Genomic DNA, 17,471 nt, shown 5'->3' with positions numbered 1-17,471 from the left:
TTCAATCTCTGTTATACAGCTGAAATCAATATTGTACATCAACTATATTTCAACAACAAAGTTGTCTAGGGTAGGTCCCATTATTACCACCAGTTTACAGACTAGGAGACTGAAGTCCCAAGAGGAACACTTGCACGCCCAGGGTCCGAGGGCCAGTCGGCTGGGGCGAGGAAGCGGCAGAGCTCAGAGTCAGTTCCAGATCTGTCTGCCGGCAAAGCTCATGCTGTTCACTGCTGCCCTTTTCTGCCTGCGCTTCCTTCTGAAGTTCCCATCAATAAAACCAGGAGGCTAATCACAGCTCATCTGAATGCAGTAATAAAAAGTATTATCTAGTTTCAACGTTTTCAAAATTCACTGAAAGAAAATCTGGCATCTGCACTCCTGAATGGTAACTGCAACATGAAAATGAAAGAATGACTTACTAGCGCAGTTTGCCTTCTGCCACGTGGAATTAAAGAACTCAGACAGAGTCACAACTATTTGCACTCTGTCCGCCATTAGGAGACTCCTGGCACAGCCATCACTCTCCGAGGTGTTCTGTGACAACAACAACAACAAAAAGATAGAAAAATACAATCTGAGTATTTTTAGACTTCCCCAACAACCTGAGGCAAAAAAAAAAAAAATCTTACAGAAATAATTAAAATACGTATGATAAGCACTTTAACATTTTGTTTGATATAATCAAAGAATGATATCATGAATAAGAACAATTGTAATAAAACAATAGCAGCTAACATTTATTGGTAACAGGTTCATATGCAAAGGAAGAAAAGTCTTTGCTTGCTAAATAAGTACTTGCTTCTATAATACAATCTCTACTTAAGCCCAAATTGCATGCATGTTGTATTTCTTACTTTTTTTCCGCACAGGAAAAAATCCCAGAAAGCTGCTCACCAAAATGTAGCAGAACACATTTTCTTTGGAATTTTTTGCCTCTTTTACACTGCCTAAATTTTTCTGAAGTAACATATATTGTTTACATAATTTTTTTGATCTGGTGGGTAAATAATCACAAAACATTTAGTAGTATCTTCTGGGCAATTTTTGGTTCAAAATCTCATAATCCACAAGGAAATGTAACATACCCAGTTTGTACCCAGTTTGCACCGAGACAGAAGGATACGCTTTCCATAGATCATTTTAATAATGAAACTCATGCTTTGCAAATAATAAATCCAAGTTCCTAAATTATTTGCTCTTTGTCTACTTCCTTTCTCTTTTTGCCCCAAGCAAGGAACTAAGTTCTGCAGACCTTCACTCGTTCAAAGTCACTTAACTCCTGTTTACCAGGCACTCCACAAATCCTGGCGTTTTGAAGGTACAAGATGTGTGAGGGAATATGCATCAACACTGGAGGTTCAAGAACCCCCTCGGAGACACACAGAGAAGGAATTAAATAGTGGGATGAGTGGCAGGGAGAGGAATAACTCTAGAAGACAGCTGATGGGCCACCAGGGGTGAGAAAAGAGGTCGAATTCTTGCTTTCAAAGATCTCACTTTGGAACAGCCACCCTCTATAGCTTCATTTTGTTTTCTCATTAAAAGGTGAATCCAAATGAATGCTTGCTTTTAAAATAGTGACTTGAACAAAACAGTTTAGAAGTCCCCTTCTTGGATTTGCTTCCAGAGCAGTATCAGCCATAGAAGAAAAATTTAATTACTTCATAAACAGAGGAAGCCCTAAGGAGCCAGACAAGCCTGGGCCGCCAGCTGACAATCTTGCGCAGCTGAGGCAACTCTCTGAGGCTCAGGGTCATAATCTCGAGGCCTACAGGCGCTGTATTAAATGAAGTGACAGACGTTAACCACTTGCACGATGTCTGGGACCTAGGAAGGTGACACGTCTAGTTATCTAGTTACCTCGGTGCCAACCTGAAGTGCTGGGTGGGTGTAGCTGGCTAGGCATAATTAGTTGCTTAAGTTGACTCTTCATAAGATGACTGGCCATTTAGAAAATTAATACAGTATTATTTGTGTGAGTGGTCAGTGTGTGGAGCAGTTTGGTGGAGGAACGTGTATTGCTGTAGTTGGGTGAAATGAGGAAAGAGTTACGGAGGAAGGAGGGTTTGAACAGTCGTATACTGAGAAAGGAAAGAGGATTCTAAAGTGGGAGAATAAAACAAATGATCAACGGATGAAAGTGGGAATGATTACGTGGCATTCGGGGAGTATTCAGGAGGCCAATATAGCTGAATGGGGGGGTGCACCTACGAAAGCAGAGGCATTAGAGGGAGAAGTTAGGGCAATGTTATGAGGGCCTTGAGGGTCATGACAGTCAGGCAGTAGTAAACTGTTTAAGATTTCTGAGGAGGGTGACATGAAAAGCAGAGTTTTGGGAACATCGGTCTGGGTCACAATATGTAGGGTGGGGAGGCAGGGAGACTAATTAGCTATTTCCACAGTTCAGTGCGATGAGAGGACATGGCAACTGTGGGAATGGAAGGGAAGTGAAAACTAACCCCACTGATGTACTTACGGAGAGCCGAACGGCTCCACATGCTCAACTGGCTCGGCCCCCGCACACCTCTGAGACAGGCAGCACTGGAATCATGCGGGGCCTCCTCCACTGCACGGCCTTGGGTAAGTCACTCAATCACCCGGCGGCTCGTTTTAAAGCATGATATCCACCCACACGTCGAGGTTCCCCATCTGGGCAGAAGTTCCCTTAGGACTGAAAGCCTGTCTCCTAACTTTGTACTCCTAACACTTGGCACGGGACCAAGACACATGGGCCCTTGGTTTATACCATGAACTTTTAATACTCAAATCTGTCAAGACCACTTAGCAGAACCCTAGCCACAAGACACCTAACCACCCACTTTCATCAAGCCTGTCTGGCAAAAGGCGGAAGAAGCAGAGGATGTCCGCACAAGTCTGTATCCCAAACCCCTCACCTTCCTGTCTGCCCGTCCCTTCTCTGAAGACCATGATTCCAATCTTCTCAGTTCTCCCCGAGACTGACAGCACTCTCACCCTTAAGTCTCAAAGATCTAGCCTCCTCCTCGACAGTGAAAGCCGAGCCATCACGCTGAAGCTCTGACCCATCTGCCTGAGCCCAGGCCCGCCAGCCCTCCTGTCAACAGCGCAGACGCAGACGCGCCTGGCTGGCCTCATCGCCCTGGGGCGCCCGGGGCCCTTCTGCTCTGCCTTCTCAGGACCCTGCGCTTGCTTCCCCCTCCATCCCCTCCCGTTTCTATGGCTCCCCTACCCACCAGCACTTAAACATGTGCCAGTCTCTCCCATCTTAGGAAAGGAAGAAGGGAAGGAGAGACAGAGGGTTGGAGGGATAAAGGAATAGAAAGAAATTACAGAAAACCCCTGAGTCCCAAGTTACTCGTCAGTGACCTTTCTCACCTCCTGTCCAAGGTGCTGTCCCCCTCCCACTGCCTCATCCCCACTCACCACTCGGCTCACTTTGAGCTGCTCCCCTCCGCAGGCACCCCAGCAAAACCACGCCTGTACTGATACTCCCGGTGCTTCAGGTTTGCTCATCATGCCACGGTTTCAAACACCACAGCTACTCCCAAATGTGTCACCTCCGATCCAGATCTGACAGTATGCATCCCACTACATATGCCATGACGCCACTAGATGCCTCATAAACACCTCAAAACCAACAATTCACCATCAACCACGATCTTCTCCCGCCAAACAGGTTCCTCCCTCCATCTCAGTAAATGGCAACCCTTGTCACCAAGCTGGTCCTATTACAACACTGGAAATCATTATTTCCCTCCTTTCACTCTCCGCATTCAATTAACTATGGAGTCTTGTCAGTTCTACCTCCTGAATGTCTCTGAAATCTATCCATTCCTCCCATCACTGCAGAAGCCTCTCAGTCCCCACACCTACGCTTCCTCTAAACTCCCCGGTCCCTGTCCCCTCCGTTTTCTCTCATGTCGCCAAACTGGCCTAAAGTACAAAGCAGACCATGTCATTCTGCACAAGTAAGCCTTTCAATAGCATCGCACTGCTGGAATCAGTCGACAACTCTGTAACAGCCCCTACAAAGCCCTTCATGTTCACGACCTGGCACCTGTCCACTCCCTGAGGCTCAGACCTCTAGTGCCTCCATCTGGCCCTCCATCAGTGCTTTGATTTCCTCCTAGACCTCGGACACACCAGACTCCCGCCTCAGAGTCTTCACACCTGCAGCCTCTTTGCAAGTACCTTCTCTCCCCATCAGACTTTAGGTGTCACCTTTCAGCACTGACAACTCTGTCCAGCCCCAGCAGTCCTTAAGTAAACTGAGCCTTCTCTTTTAAAAGAGCTAAGGTTTTCCTACAACTATCTAACCTTCTGTATTTGCCTTTGAAATCTTTAAACTGGCACTTTGGTTGAATGGGTAACTTTTAGTTCACAGTGACCTGTGACCCTATTTAATCAAGTGTTTTAAATTCTGACATTTTTAACAAATGTCCCCAAATCAAATTCTGAATGAAGTCTTTTTGACCTTGAACTGACTGGGATTTTCTAGAGGGCCCCTGAAAGAGGTCAAAAGATTTGCTCTCTCTCCTTATGAAAGAAAAATGTTAATTTATTTAAGTTTATTTAGTATTAAATTGCATGGGAAACACTATCAAATAAAAAATAATGTTTACCCTTCATGGATTATATTTACATGGGTATATATGATTAATATTAGTTCCAGAGATTATTTAAAAATTCCTATAAATAAATAAATTCCTAAAAATTTTATGTGTCCTGGTAAAATGTTATCAGTTGTAACTGATGTTGTTATTTTACAATACAACAGATCACAGAAATAACAATTTGCATTTCAGTTGCATCACATTTTGGTAAACACTCACTAGGTCTTTAACCACAGCTACTTGTAATTTTTTTGTTACTCACAGTCATTGTTTTAATATCCACTCTACTCTGGAAGCTTTTATGATACAGGCAGATATGCTTCATCTTCAGAGATATTCATGGAAAAGACCCTGACAAGTACTCTAGGATACAGGTTTCTGATAACTTTAAGATCATAACACCAAACTGGTAAAAATTTCTGAAGCTATTGTAAAAACTGATTTATAAACCTGTTAATCCAAGATGATACAAAAGAAAAATTAATTACTAAAGACTGAATTCATGAAGAGGACTGTAATTTTTGTGACTTCATTTAAAACACTGCTGGTTCTTCAATGTTTTGTTCTCCAAATTTAGAGCACTCCTTTTTCTCCTCTCTATTAGGCTACTTATACTTACAGCAATTTGATAAACTTTTGTAAACAAAAGTTGAAACATCTTCTTTTCCCTACCTGATCCCTCCAGAATTTAAAACATAGTATTAAATATTCTTATTTTTTAAGACAATATATGTATTTATGTAAGCTCAGTAAGAACCTGTTCTCCTTGAAGTCAGACACAATTAAACAAATCCTTAGCTTGGCTTTTTAGCCTAAAGGAACTTTAAAGGTCTAATCTGAAATTCCTTAATACCACACAATTTTAAAAAACTAAGATTGACTTTATGGAGTCACTTAAGCCCTTTGGATATTACCAAAGCTTTGACTGAAATGTCCTATTTGAGAATGTGCATAAAATCACTATTCTTACTTCATTTTATATAAAGACAACCCAAGTTTAATAAAGACTAGGCTTTTTTTTACAAATTAGTTTCAGTGTCTTAAAATTAGGTAACTAAAACTGTATTGCAATAGAAAGCTCTAGCTACCCAACATCATATTTTAGCCATTAATTACTTTGATGTTTTGTTCTCTACTCGTAAAGTTCAGAGAAATCACAATAGATCACAAATGCACAATTTTTATGCCTGTTACGGTACGGATCACTCACGAAAGCTCAACAGAACACGACTGACATCATCAAAGACATCAAATTACAAACCAGGAAAACCCATTAGACAGACACTGCCATCCTCATTCTACCCCCCAAGGATGCTTCAGACTCAAATCTGGGCATTTTCTCAACCGGCTGCTCTCCAAACCTAGACACTGAATTTACGATCTGCTCGAAACGAACCGTTTTCTTTCACAGAGGCCTGGTTCAGGCGGAGTCTCATCGGCGGTGCCGCCTCCCGAAACAGAACCCCCTCTTGCTTCCCGTCCCAGGGGATCATGCCGATTCGGGGCTGCTAACACATCATGCTATCTGTTTTATTTCTAAGTAAATAAAACGTAGATTTACTTAGAAAGGTAAAGCCTGAATCTGCTTCTAACCCATCTGTCTAGTCGGTTCAATCTTGGCTGCTGGAAATCTGTGCTCTGGGGAATTTTTCAGTCCTTGGCTATTATTCTCTTTATAGTCATCCTGTTAACGTCTCCAGAGCACTGTATCCTCTCAGGGTTTTAAACGCCTTTGAGCAGCCACTCACTAGTCAAAAGATAACCCGCAGAATTAGACAGGTTGAGAAATTCAATAACCTGACCTCCCACGTCTATGATGATGAGGCGACTGTGGGTAAGAGCGACTAGAGGACTCATCCCGACAGCTCAGCTACTGGGGACAGTGACTGCGATGCTTCAGTCTGGCGGCACTGACACCTGGGGCTGACAATGGCGCCATGTGAGCTGGTCAGGCTCTCAGCTTGCCGGAAGAATGGCCAAAAGCAGGTAATGGTTAAATCAAACAGAAGTGAAGAGCAGACTTGAAAATTCACTGAGTAGATAAAACCAGTTTCGTCATATAAGCAAGGCTTACTTTATTTTGCAAGGCAAGCGAGGCTAGCCTGACCTGGACCACTTCTTGCGGATGCCTCTGAAAATCATGAGCACAGCTTAAACTGTTCCTCATAATTGTATGAGGTGACCACTAACCAATCCCCATTCATTTAAGGAAATTGTAATATTGTAACCAACCACCATGAAGAATGACCAGGGAATGCCTCCACACCAGGGAAGCTGCTCTCTGACTATACTCAGGGCCTCACCCCTTTTGGTTTCAGTGCCCCAGTTTACAGACTGTCTGGTGTGTGAGCAAAAAACTTTTACTAATTACTCCTATTTTGGTTTTACTTCTATTTTTCCTGAACTTTTGACAACCACCTTGAAAATCAGCTCTTTACAGAAAGCTTGACCACAGAATTTCTGTAACACAAATAAACCCCCCCATTTATGTCTTTAAAAAAAGATTTCTGTTAATATCAGGCTGACTTAAAGCAGGATGCAACTGTATTCAAGTTTGCATTTTGTCAAATCAACTATGACTTATAATTCCAACTGCATTTTCATGAGACTACTTGTCCTTAGCACAAGAGGAACCCCACAGTCCTAACGCCACTCATGTCTTCCCTTTACAAGGCCCAGACAGCCCACACCTCCTGACTCCCACCAGCCCTGACAGTCTAATCCTTTCCTACTCTAGACCCTGTACGTTTCTTAGATGCAGGGACATGTCTTCTGTGCCTTTTTTTATTATTATTATTAAATCCCCAACAGCATGCACCACATGAACGGAAAAACTCTAAGGTACCAAGAATGGAGGGCAGATTGACCATTGTCTAAAATTATAGTTCCCGTTTCCTGAGAACCATTAATATGTGCCATTTTTCTAAGAGCTCCTTGCATTCCCATCTTACAATGAGAAAACAGGCAGAGAATTTAAGTAACTTGCCCAGAATATATCCCAAAACATAGGTAGAATCAGACTCCTGGTCAACGGGCCCCAGACTGCCCACGAACTCTCAACAGTTCTTTTAACCCTTTGAACGGCCACACCACGCAGCTGTTTTTCTCCATTTTACGGAGGAGTAAACTAAGACTCTAAGATAACTAATCCAAGGTCAAACTGCTAAAAAGTAGGGGATCTGAAAACTTCTCACTGCAAAGCTCAAGCTCCTAACCACTCCCACACAAGTTGCCCCACTCCACTTGGGGTTTCAGGAAGGATCCTCCCTAGGAATTCGGGTGGAGATGGGAGGAAATTGTGGCAAGCGGGAAAGAGGGGGTAAAAGCGGGGAAGGAAAAATAGGGTTAGGGGTGCAGGAACCCTAGAAAGCTGGTCACACCTATCTGTGAATGCGCACCAAGAGCTTGCCCAACAGCAGCCATGAAGGAAAATCCCGAACCCCAAGCCCTCTAATGCCCCACTTTCCTGAGGTCCCAAACTCCAGTCCCAGTCCAACCCCTTTTTCTCACAAATGGGGAAAGTGAGGTCCCCGCAGTGAACGATCCCCACACCCCCCACACCCCTCCACGCCGAAGGCCCTGGCTGTGCCCTTCCACCCACCCCGACAGCTCGGCTGATGTTGTCCATCTTGCGGGCAACCTGCTGGAAGAGCGGGTAGCACGTCTGACAGAGGCGCACCGGCCGCGCGCTGCGCACCAGACACCGGGTCAGCTCCGCGCTGCTGCGGGCGAAGTCCAGCAGCAGCTCCCGGCACTCGGGATCCGGGTCCGGCAGGTCCGGGGGCAGCGAGCGCGGCCCCAGCCACCCGCCCTGCAGCAGGGCCAGCGACCAGTCCTCCGCCTCCCACAGCCGTCGCTCCGGCAGGAGGCCGTGGACGAGCCCGCGCGCGCAGCCCCAGGAGCACAGCAGCGGCAGGAGCAGCAGCCCGGGCAGCAGCGCGGCCGTCGCGCCCGCATCCATGGCAGCGCGAGGGCCCCAGGCCGCCACCGCCACCGCCACCGCCGGCGCCGCGCCGGCTGCTGCGCAGGACCGCGGCCGCTTCCGGCTTCCTCGGGCGCGGGCCGCCGGAGCGTCACGAGGCGGCGCGTCACGGCCCCGCCCCCGGCGCGCGGCGCCCGTCCCATTGGCTGCCGACAGCGGCTCGCGGCCGCGGACATGCGCACTGCGGGAGCGCGCTCGCCTTCTGCTCTGCACCCCGCGCAGGGGCTCCCGGGGCACCTTCTGGCCCTGCGCCCCCGAGCCGAGCTCGAACGACCCTGGAGGACCGGCGGCCGCCGCTCGGAACGCCTCGGCCTCAGGGTCCGGGCGCGAGCTTGGGGCGCCCCCTGAGCTCTCACACCAACGAGGGCCCGCGGCCGCCGCCCGGGGGTGCAGGGAGGTGCCCTGCGGGCTTGCTCTTGGGGCTTCTTAGCAGGAGTCCCCGCGTCCTCTTTGCGAAGAGTAGTAACGTCCGCTGATTATTTTTGGCAGTGGTGCCTAGTGTCTCTCAGCTTTTGTTTTCAACTGTAAAGTGTCTCTGTCGCTGTCCACAGACTTGCCGCGGCGGCCGAAGGAGTGTCTGCCGGCCGGTAGCTGATAGGTCCCAGCGGCTGTGGAGCGTTTGTAATGTTAGGCACGGGCTTTTTCAGGAGTTAAATGTAAAGAGCGCCTCCGGCTAGCGGTGCTGTGTCGGACGGCGCAGGCCTGCGCCCCCTCCCGTGCAGCTCGGTCCCGGGCGACTAGTGTCCAGGTTTGTTTGAACCGAAGGGTTTCCTAGGATGTCGCACAAATTCCTGCACCCACTGCACAGGCCTGGAAAACCCTGGCGGGCCGCTCCAGTCCCGTTTCCAACGTGCCCAAGGCCACAGGGTGGCAGACCACCAGCCAGCGAGCCAGGCGCGCGCCTACGGCCGCCCGGCTGTAAAGGGCTTCAGGCTAGTGACCTGGAAAACGGTTTTCTCGCACGTGTCCGACTAAGTTTGGTAGAAAAATCATTACTTGACTGTTTTTGTCATTACTTTTGGGCTCCTAAATTGGCTTGCAATAACTAAATTTTGTTTCATTTTTGTTACCAAGAGAATTACAGGAAGTTAGATTTGTGTAACAAAAAATGTATTTCCAGAAGAGAAAATACGTTGTTTTCATTTTATCAAAAGTCGTCCTGTAACTTTTAGGGCTTCCCAGGTATTACAGTCGCCATTCTTAAGAGTTCTTCCAGGCACCACCAGGAGAAAGTTGCTAGACCTCCGTGGAAAGTACTGCAGCACAATGAACAACAGTTACAAGTGCACATGCTCTGACCCAAGTCCGCTTCCAGGAATTTATTTCACATACTAACCTTTTGTAGACACAATTATTCATTGTGATACTGCTTGTGATGGAAAGAGAATCTTGTTAATTGTTCAGTGCTTATTAAAAACCACATACGGATTTTATTTACCTCTTGGCAGCTTCAAAGCATGTTTTATTATTATTTGTTATCCACTTAATTTCCTGGAACATATAGGTTATAGTAAGATATCTATTTCTATACAGTATGCCATTTGTAATATCAAACTTTATTCTTTGTAAGTCGTGTTCACTATGCAGATGATGCAGAAGCAGGAGGTAATGGGTGAGAATGTCTACATCTCTGAGAAGCGACTGTTCTTCAGCTCCAGCCACACTGGGAGCAAGTACCGCTCACTGCCATGCCTCCCTGAAGACCAGGCTAATGTCAAATTGTTTGCTTTGTTTGCTTGGCATCTTTAGTAAACTGTTTCATTTTCCTCCCAGTTCTGATTCTGCCCAATTGCTCTATTGAAGTAAAGTCATTCAAGTCCCCAGGCTGACTGATACTCCAGTCATCCAGTTCTTCCCAGCTGTGTCCACCTCCAGCTTTTTATGAAGATCAGAGAGCCATGCTTCTGTATTTGCCTGGGAAAACTATGGACAGGTTTGTGTTTTTCCCCTCCCAAAAATTTAAGAAATAAATTACCCACCCAAAACAAAAACCTCTTCTGCTGCTCAGAGGACTGAGGGAGACAGTGGCCTATCCATTTGCCCTTTTATTAGTCTGCTGACATTTTAAAGATTATGACAACTATGTAAACTACTTCCTTGGATTTATATACACATCTATATGTACATATAAATCTTGGTGTTGTCAGATGTCAACCACAATCTCAATTTTAGTTTCCTGGAGTACCTTGATTGTATTCCCAGATCTTCAGAGGCTGGCTTCTCCATGCATTTGAGAACAACTATGGGCTGATCTGAGAAAGGCAATAATGTGATTGTGGGACTTGCCAACAGGCTTCCCATCAAGACAGGCTTCCTCTGTTGGATCTCTTTTGGTTTCAAGAAACAGAAACCAATCTGAATTCAGCAAAGTTGCTGGATACAAAATTAATACACAGAAATCTGTTGCTTTCCTATAACACTAATGATGAACTAGCATAAAGAGAAATCAAGAAAACAATTCCATTCACAATTGCGTCAAAAAGAATAAAATACCTAGGAATAAACCTAACCAAGGAAGTGAAAGACCTGTACCCTGAAAACTACAAGACACTCTTAAGAGAAATTAAAGAGGACACTAACAAATGGAAACTCATCCCATGCTCTTGGCTAGGAAGAATTAATATTGTCAAAATTGCCATCCTGCCTAAAGCAATCTACAGATTCAATGCAGTTCCTATCAAAATACCAACAGCATTCTTCAACGAACTGGAACAAATAGTCCTAAAATTCATATGAAACCACAAAAGACCCCAAATACCCAAAGCAATCCTGAGCAGGAAGAATAAAGTCAGGGGAATTATGCTCCCTGACTTCAAGCTCTACTACAAAGCCACAGTAATCAAGACAATTTGGTACTGGCACAAGAACAGACCCATAAACCAATGGAACAGAGACTAGAGAGCCCAGATATAAACCCAAGTATATATGGTCAATTAATATATGATAAAGGATCATGGATATACAATGGGGAAATGGCAGCCTCTTCAACAGCTGGTGTTGGCAAAACTGGACAGCTACATGCAAGAGAATGAAACTGGATCACTGTCTAACCCCATACACACAAGTAAACTCAAAATGAATCAAAGACCTAAACGTAAGTCATGAAACCATAAAACTCTTAGAAAAAACATAGGCAAAAATCTCTTGGACATAAACATGAGCAACTTCTTCATGAACATATCTCCCTGGGCAAGGGAAACAGAAGCAAAAATGAACAAGTGGGACTATATCAAACTGAAAAGCTTCTGTACAGCAAAGGACACCGCCAATAGAACAAAAAGGCATCCTACAGTATGGGAGAATATATTCATAAATGACATATCCAATAAAGGGTTGACATCCAAAATATATAAAGAGCTCATGTACCTCAACAAACAAAAAGCAAATAATCCAATTTAAAAAATGGTCAGAGGATCTGAACAGACAGTTCTCGAAAGAAGAAATTCAGATGGCCAACTGGTACATGAAAAGATGCTCCACATCGCTAATCATCAGAGAAATGCAAATTAAAACCACAATGAGATATCACCTCACACCAGTAAGGATCGCCATCATCGAAAAGACTAGGAACAACAAATGCTGGCAAGGTTGTGAAGAAAGGGGAACCCTCCTATAGTGCTGGTGGGAATGTAAATTAGTTCAACCACTGTGGAAAGCAGTATGGAGGTTCCTCAAAATACTCAAAATAGAAATTCCATTTGACCCAGGAATTCCACTTCTAGGAATTTACCCTAAGAATGCAGCAGCCCAGCTTGAAATAGACATTTGCATGCCTATGTTTATCGCAGCACCATTTACAATAGCCAAGAAATGGAAGCAACCTAAGTGTCCATCAGTAAATGAATGGATAAAGAAGATGTGGTACATATACACAATGGAATATTACTCAACATAAGAAGAAAACAAATCGTACCATTTGCAGCAACATGGATGGAGCTAGAGGGTATTATGCTCAGTGAAATAAGCCAGGCAGAGAAAGACAAATTATCAAATGATTTTGCTCATCTGTGGAGTATAAGAACAAAGAAAAAACTGAAGGAACAAAACAGCAGCAGACTCACAGAACCCAAGAATGGACTAATAGTTACCAAAGGGAAAGGAACTGGGGAGAATGGGTGGGTAGGGAAGGACAAGGGGGGAAAGGGTGCATTACGATTAGCAGACATAATGTAGGGGGTTGGGGGCACGGGGAAGACTGTATAGTACGGAGAAGACAAGTAATGATTCTATAGCATCTTACTACGCTGATGGACAGTGACTGCAATGGGGTATGTGGGGGGGACTTGGTGATGGGGGGAGCCTAGTAAACATAATGTTGCTCATGTAATTGTAGAGTAATGATACCAAAATAAAAAAAGAAAGAAAGAAAAGAAATAGAAACCAACTCAAGCCAACTTAAGCAAAAAGTGGAAAATAGAAGGAGGAAGCAAGGCCATGTCTTCGGACGGGACTGGAACTAGGCACCGGACACTCCGGCTCCGCTCCACTTCATGTCTCTCCTTAACTGCCCAGTCTTCATGGTAGAAAACATGGCTGCACAAACTCCATTTTTTACATCTCCTGCCCTGACGATCTCAGCCTAGACAAAGACCAGATCTCTTACTCCCAGTTTCAAGTTTCCCAAGGCTGGTCTCTGTTCAGCACAAATTGTGACGAGGACAAGAATTAGGGGCCATGATTTATAGCCACGGCTGCTCAGAGGCTATCCTGTGGTCGTGTGGATGAGAGGGGAGAGAAAAGTTTGCAGAGAAAGGGGGCTGGATGGCAGACTTAATAGGTGCCCACTGCAAGGCCCTCTCTTCTCTCCTGATGGAAAATTGATCTTAAACAGTAGCCTGCTGAGGTCCAGGCTGGGGTAAAGAAAGTGGATGGTATAAGAAGGTAGGTTGGGTAAAAGGAAGAATTTTGAGGCAGTGGGCCCTTTTGAGGCTTCCCTCAATTCATACCATAAGTATGGTTTAAAAAAAAAACAAAAAAAACATAGCTCATTATTTGGGCCATTCTTAAACAAAGATTTAATTGACTGTGGCAAATTTATTCCTGGATTTTGAGCCATCTTCAAATCCAAATGTATATTAATTATCCAGATCAGCTTTGCAGAGATTGAACTCAATTTTCATAGATCCTGAAATGACTATAATGGACAAGTGGTCACTCAGTTGTTTCCATCCTATAAACCAGTGGGTTCCAGCCTGAGATCCATAGACATCTAGGAGTCCATAAGGGAATAACTGAAGATGCATAAGCTATTTCCAGTATTTCATAAAGTCTAAAGAACTTATCTGGCAGAGCTGCCTAAAACATCAAAGTTCTCTGCTTTAGGATAGAATCCTGTCAAGTCAGGGCCGCAGGGCTATTGTTCCATGGTCAAGTTAAGCTCTGCTTTTACACACACACACACACACTCACACACACATACACATACACACACACACTGCTTGGTTCAATACATTCTGGGTTAGTGAATTCCATTCTGGGAGAAATGTGATTTTAATAAATTTATATGTAGCCAATTATTCTGTTTATATTCTAAGGAGTTTAGAAAAAGAAATTTAAGGCTCAAGGTTACTAAAGTCATCTTTCCTGGAGATCTATAAACATGAGGTAATTAACCATCTCTCTAAAATAACATCCTCTGGAAAATCCTTCTACTCTCGTCTTAAAATATATTAAAATATCATCCACCCCATTATTAGAAGATGCATTGTTTAGGATAATATATTGCCTTAATGATGGAGACCTGTGGGTGATAAGGTGTTTCTGGAAATGCTCTGCCTTGAGAACATGAATTTTGAATCATCCTGCCAGTGTCAAGACCTTGGATGTTTAAAATTTCCTGCAATACTGATCACACCACTTGGTTATTTCTCTGCTTTAGCCCATGATTAGGCCCTCTGGACCCAGATGTAAAGAACAAGATGGGTAGGAAAGGTTTCAAAGATACTAATTCTCTCCTTGTAGCACAAACTCTTAGAAACCTTTCAGGCCGTGGGCAGTTGTACGTGTAGCTGCCCAGGTGCACTTTGGAGCAAAGCCAGTCCTCTTCCTGTAGCCGAGACCTGTCAGAAGGTCATTTCCAGCAGCCTGCCCTTCCCTCCCTCATTTCCCCAAGGTTCAGACCTCTCCACTAGGTTGCTGTTCCATTCTACCCTTTGGAAAAAGAATTAATCTCAATTCACATGAGAAAGCTCGTAACTGCAACATCATCTTTAAATGCGCCCTTGATTGCAGTCTTAGATAGAAATGATTATATAACTGAAAAAAAGTTAATGGGAAGAGAAGCAATAATGAAAACATAAATTCTAATAGGAAGTATCAGTTCTTTAAAACATTGTTTTAAATATAGAGCTATAATATTTTTAAATGAATATTTATTCAAAAGAGATGTATATGCGATGGATAAATCACTTCCCAAAAGTACTTCTTCCTAAAGCGATGGAAAGGGGTGTAGGGGGAGAAGTAGACAGGACATGCCGTGATGAGTGAAGAAATTTAAGGCTCAAGGTTACTAAAGTCATCTTTCCTGGAGATCTATAAACATGAGGTAATTAACCATCTCTCTAAAATAACATCCTCTGGAAAATCCTTCTACTCTCGTCTTAAAATATATTAAAATATCATCCACCCTATTATTAGAAGATGCATTGTTTAGGGTAATATATTGCCTTAATGATGGAGACCTGCGGGTGATAAGCTGTTTCTGGAAATGCTCTGCCTTGAGAACATGATGTTTTTTGTAAAGCAAATGTGGTGAAAATTCCCCTTTTCTTCCTTGAAGCATCCGTGAGCCTTTCTTCTTTAGACAAAATGAGCTTTTTCGGTGAGCACATGATCAAGAAGAGGTTCAGTGTAACGAGCAACCATGTTATTTTAAAAAGCTCCATCTCAAATTAAGTTTACATGTGGCAGCTTTTTAGAGAGGGTGGGTTGCAACATGTGAGCAATTTAAAAGTGTAACACTTCATTTACAGGTTCAGAGTAGCTTTCAATTCCCTTACTAGTGTGCTTCTAATTAAATCCTAATTGTACCATTCATTACGAGATGAAAGAGACACTGATATACTGGATTTTCCATACGAGGAACTCACGTTGGCCCTCGTAAAATGTCCGGCTAAATCAGAGAAAAGGAATGAAATGTGCTTCATATTAAAGCTTAATATTTGAAGTTGCATGATTACTAAATCATCACAAGTAATATCTTTTTTTTGATAGACCCAAATGACTTAAATATATATGTGCAGTTATAGTAAATCACCAGGATGCATGAGGAGTTAGGAATAGATGGTAAAATGTAATACAAAGTATATTTCTGGTAATTTAAGTTTACTGTATCATATACCAACTTTTAATTATACCCTTGTGAAATAAACATTTTTAGAGCTGATTTATCTTAAAGTCAAAGGTAAAAAGGACCAACAATATAAGCCGCTCAATGTGGCTTTCTTGTGGGACCGGCATTCTGTCTGTGCTGTGGGGTAACTGTCGCACTTGTCTCATTGCACCTCTTTAATGTGGGCTTGGATCAGGCGTATGTTCAACTTACCATGAAATTATTTTCACAGATACATCAATTCCCTTCCATTTTTAATTCTTCCTGTCTGTGGGGTCATCGGTCCTGGAATCTGGCGATTTTGACCTTAGAATTTGAATGAGTTCACTCTCTTCTTCGTTACCTCCTGCAACTTCCTTTAAAGAGTATAAATGAAATAAGTAAGAATATACCAAGAAAGACTCCAACGACTCTAAGGAGCTTTAATTTCCAACAAAAGGCTTATTTCTGATACCCAGAAGCCATAGTCTAACACCTGAGAGAGCTGTAAGATACCCAAAGAGCTCTAAGATAGCCCTGGGTTTTTCTTGGAGTCTGGGGTTGGGAATTTAGTCTCTTTTTAAAAATAAAACATAGAAAATCATATATAATAATGTGGTTTATTAATATTTTGTCATGTTTAAAATCATATTTGTAAAAGCTTTCCTCTAATCCCATGCCCTCCCCACTCCCTCCCCAATCCAGACTATAACCCTAATAATTTTGAGTATCAGTATCTATTGCTGCATAACAAAATACCCCAAAATTTAGATGCTTAAAGCAACAACATCTATGGTCTCACAGTTGCTGCGGGTCCTCTAGCTGACCAGATCTCAGGGCTACAGTGAGGGTGTTGGCTGCGGCTGCAGTCATCTCTGGGGGTGCTGGGGCCGCATTCACGTCCAAGTTCACTCAGGGGTCGCTGGCAGGATTCAGTTTGTAAAGGCTGTCAGGCTGAGGGCTTCAGTCCCCTGCTGCCTCCTGGCCTAAGTTACCTGCTGTACAGGCCTCTCCACAGCGACGAGGTGCAGCTCCATCGTCAGGGCCAGAAGAACCAGGCCCGGCCAGAAGAACCAGGCCCACCCAGAGAGGCCACAGGTTTTCACACCTGATCTCAGAAGGGATATCCCACTACTTCTTTGCATCACAAGCAAATCACTAAATCCAGGCCAAATTCAAGGGGAGGAGAGTATACAAACACAGGAAGACTAGAGGGTGGGATTCACAGGGCGTCCCTTAGGGGCTGGCCACCAAAGTGCACGTCTTTCCAGCAAATGATTTTATACATTTGTATAAATATCTATAAGTGAACATTTTACAAATATAAACATAACAATGTACAATTTCCACATATTTTCCATTTATAAAAATGGTTTCATAATGTGTGAATTATTTTTCATCTTGCTCATTCCTTCAATATTATATTTTTGTCATCCATTCTTATTGATCTACCAGATGCAGTCAGTTCCTTTTAACCACTATTCAGTGTTCAGTCTGTGGATTACCACATTTTACTTAAAATTCTTTTCATTCATTTCCCTATTAATGGACATACATTTCCTTTTTTCTAATTTTAGTGTTACTA

The 17,471-nt window shown here is 43.6% G+C and overlaps 1 protein-coding gene across 1 annotated transcript in view; it reads right to left on the bottom strand.

The window, feature by feature from the left end:
• Nucleotides 1-16,923, bottom strand: part of OSTM1 (osteoclastogenesis associated transmembrane protein 1) — a 36,684-nt gene extending 19,761 nt beyond the window's left edge. Inside the window, exons 1-3 of the mRNA XM_017673974.3 lie at nt 16,882-16,923; nt 8,197-8,979; nt 423-537 (exon numbers count right to left, since the gene is read on the bottom strand). Of these exons, the coding sequence (XP_017529463.3) occupies nt 423-537; nt 8,197-8,979; nt 16,882-16,923 (940 nt within the window). The remainder of the gene's footprint in view (nt 1-422; nt 538-8,196; nt 8,980-16,881) is intronic.
• Nucleotides 16,924-17,471: the final 548 nt, after the last annotated feature.

The sequence above is a fragment of the Manis javanica genome, chromosome 13 (assembly GCF_040802235.1).
Source record: "Manis javanica isolate MJ-LG chromosome 13, MJ_LKY, whole genome shotgun sequence".
Classification (NCBI taxonomy): domain Eukaryota; kingdom Metazoa; phylum Chordata; class Mammalia; order Pholidota; family Manidae; genus Manis; species Manis javanica.
Note: the sequence above shows the minus strand (reverse complement) of the source record. Positions and strands in the feature narration are given on the sequence as shown.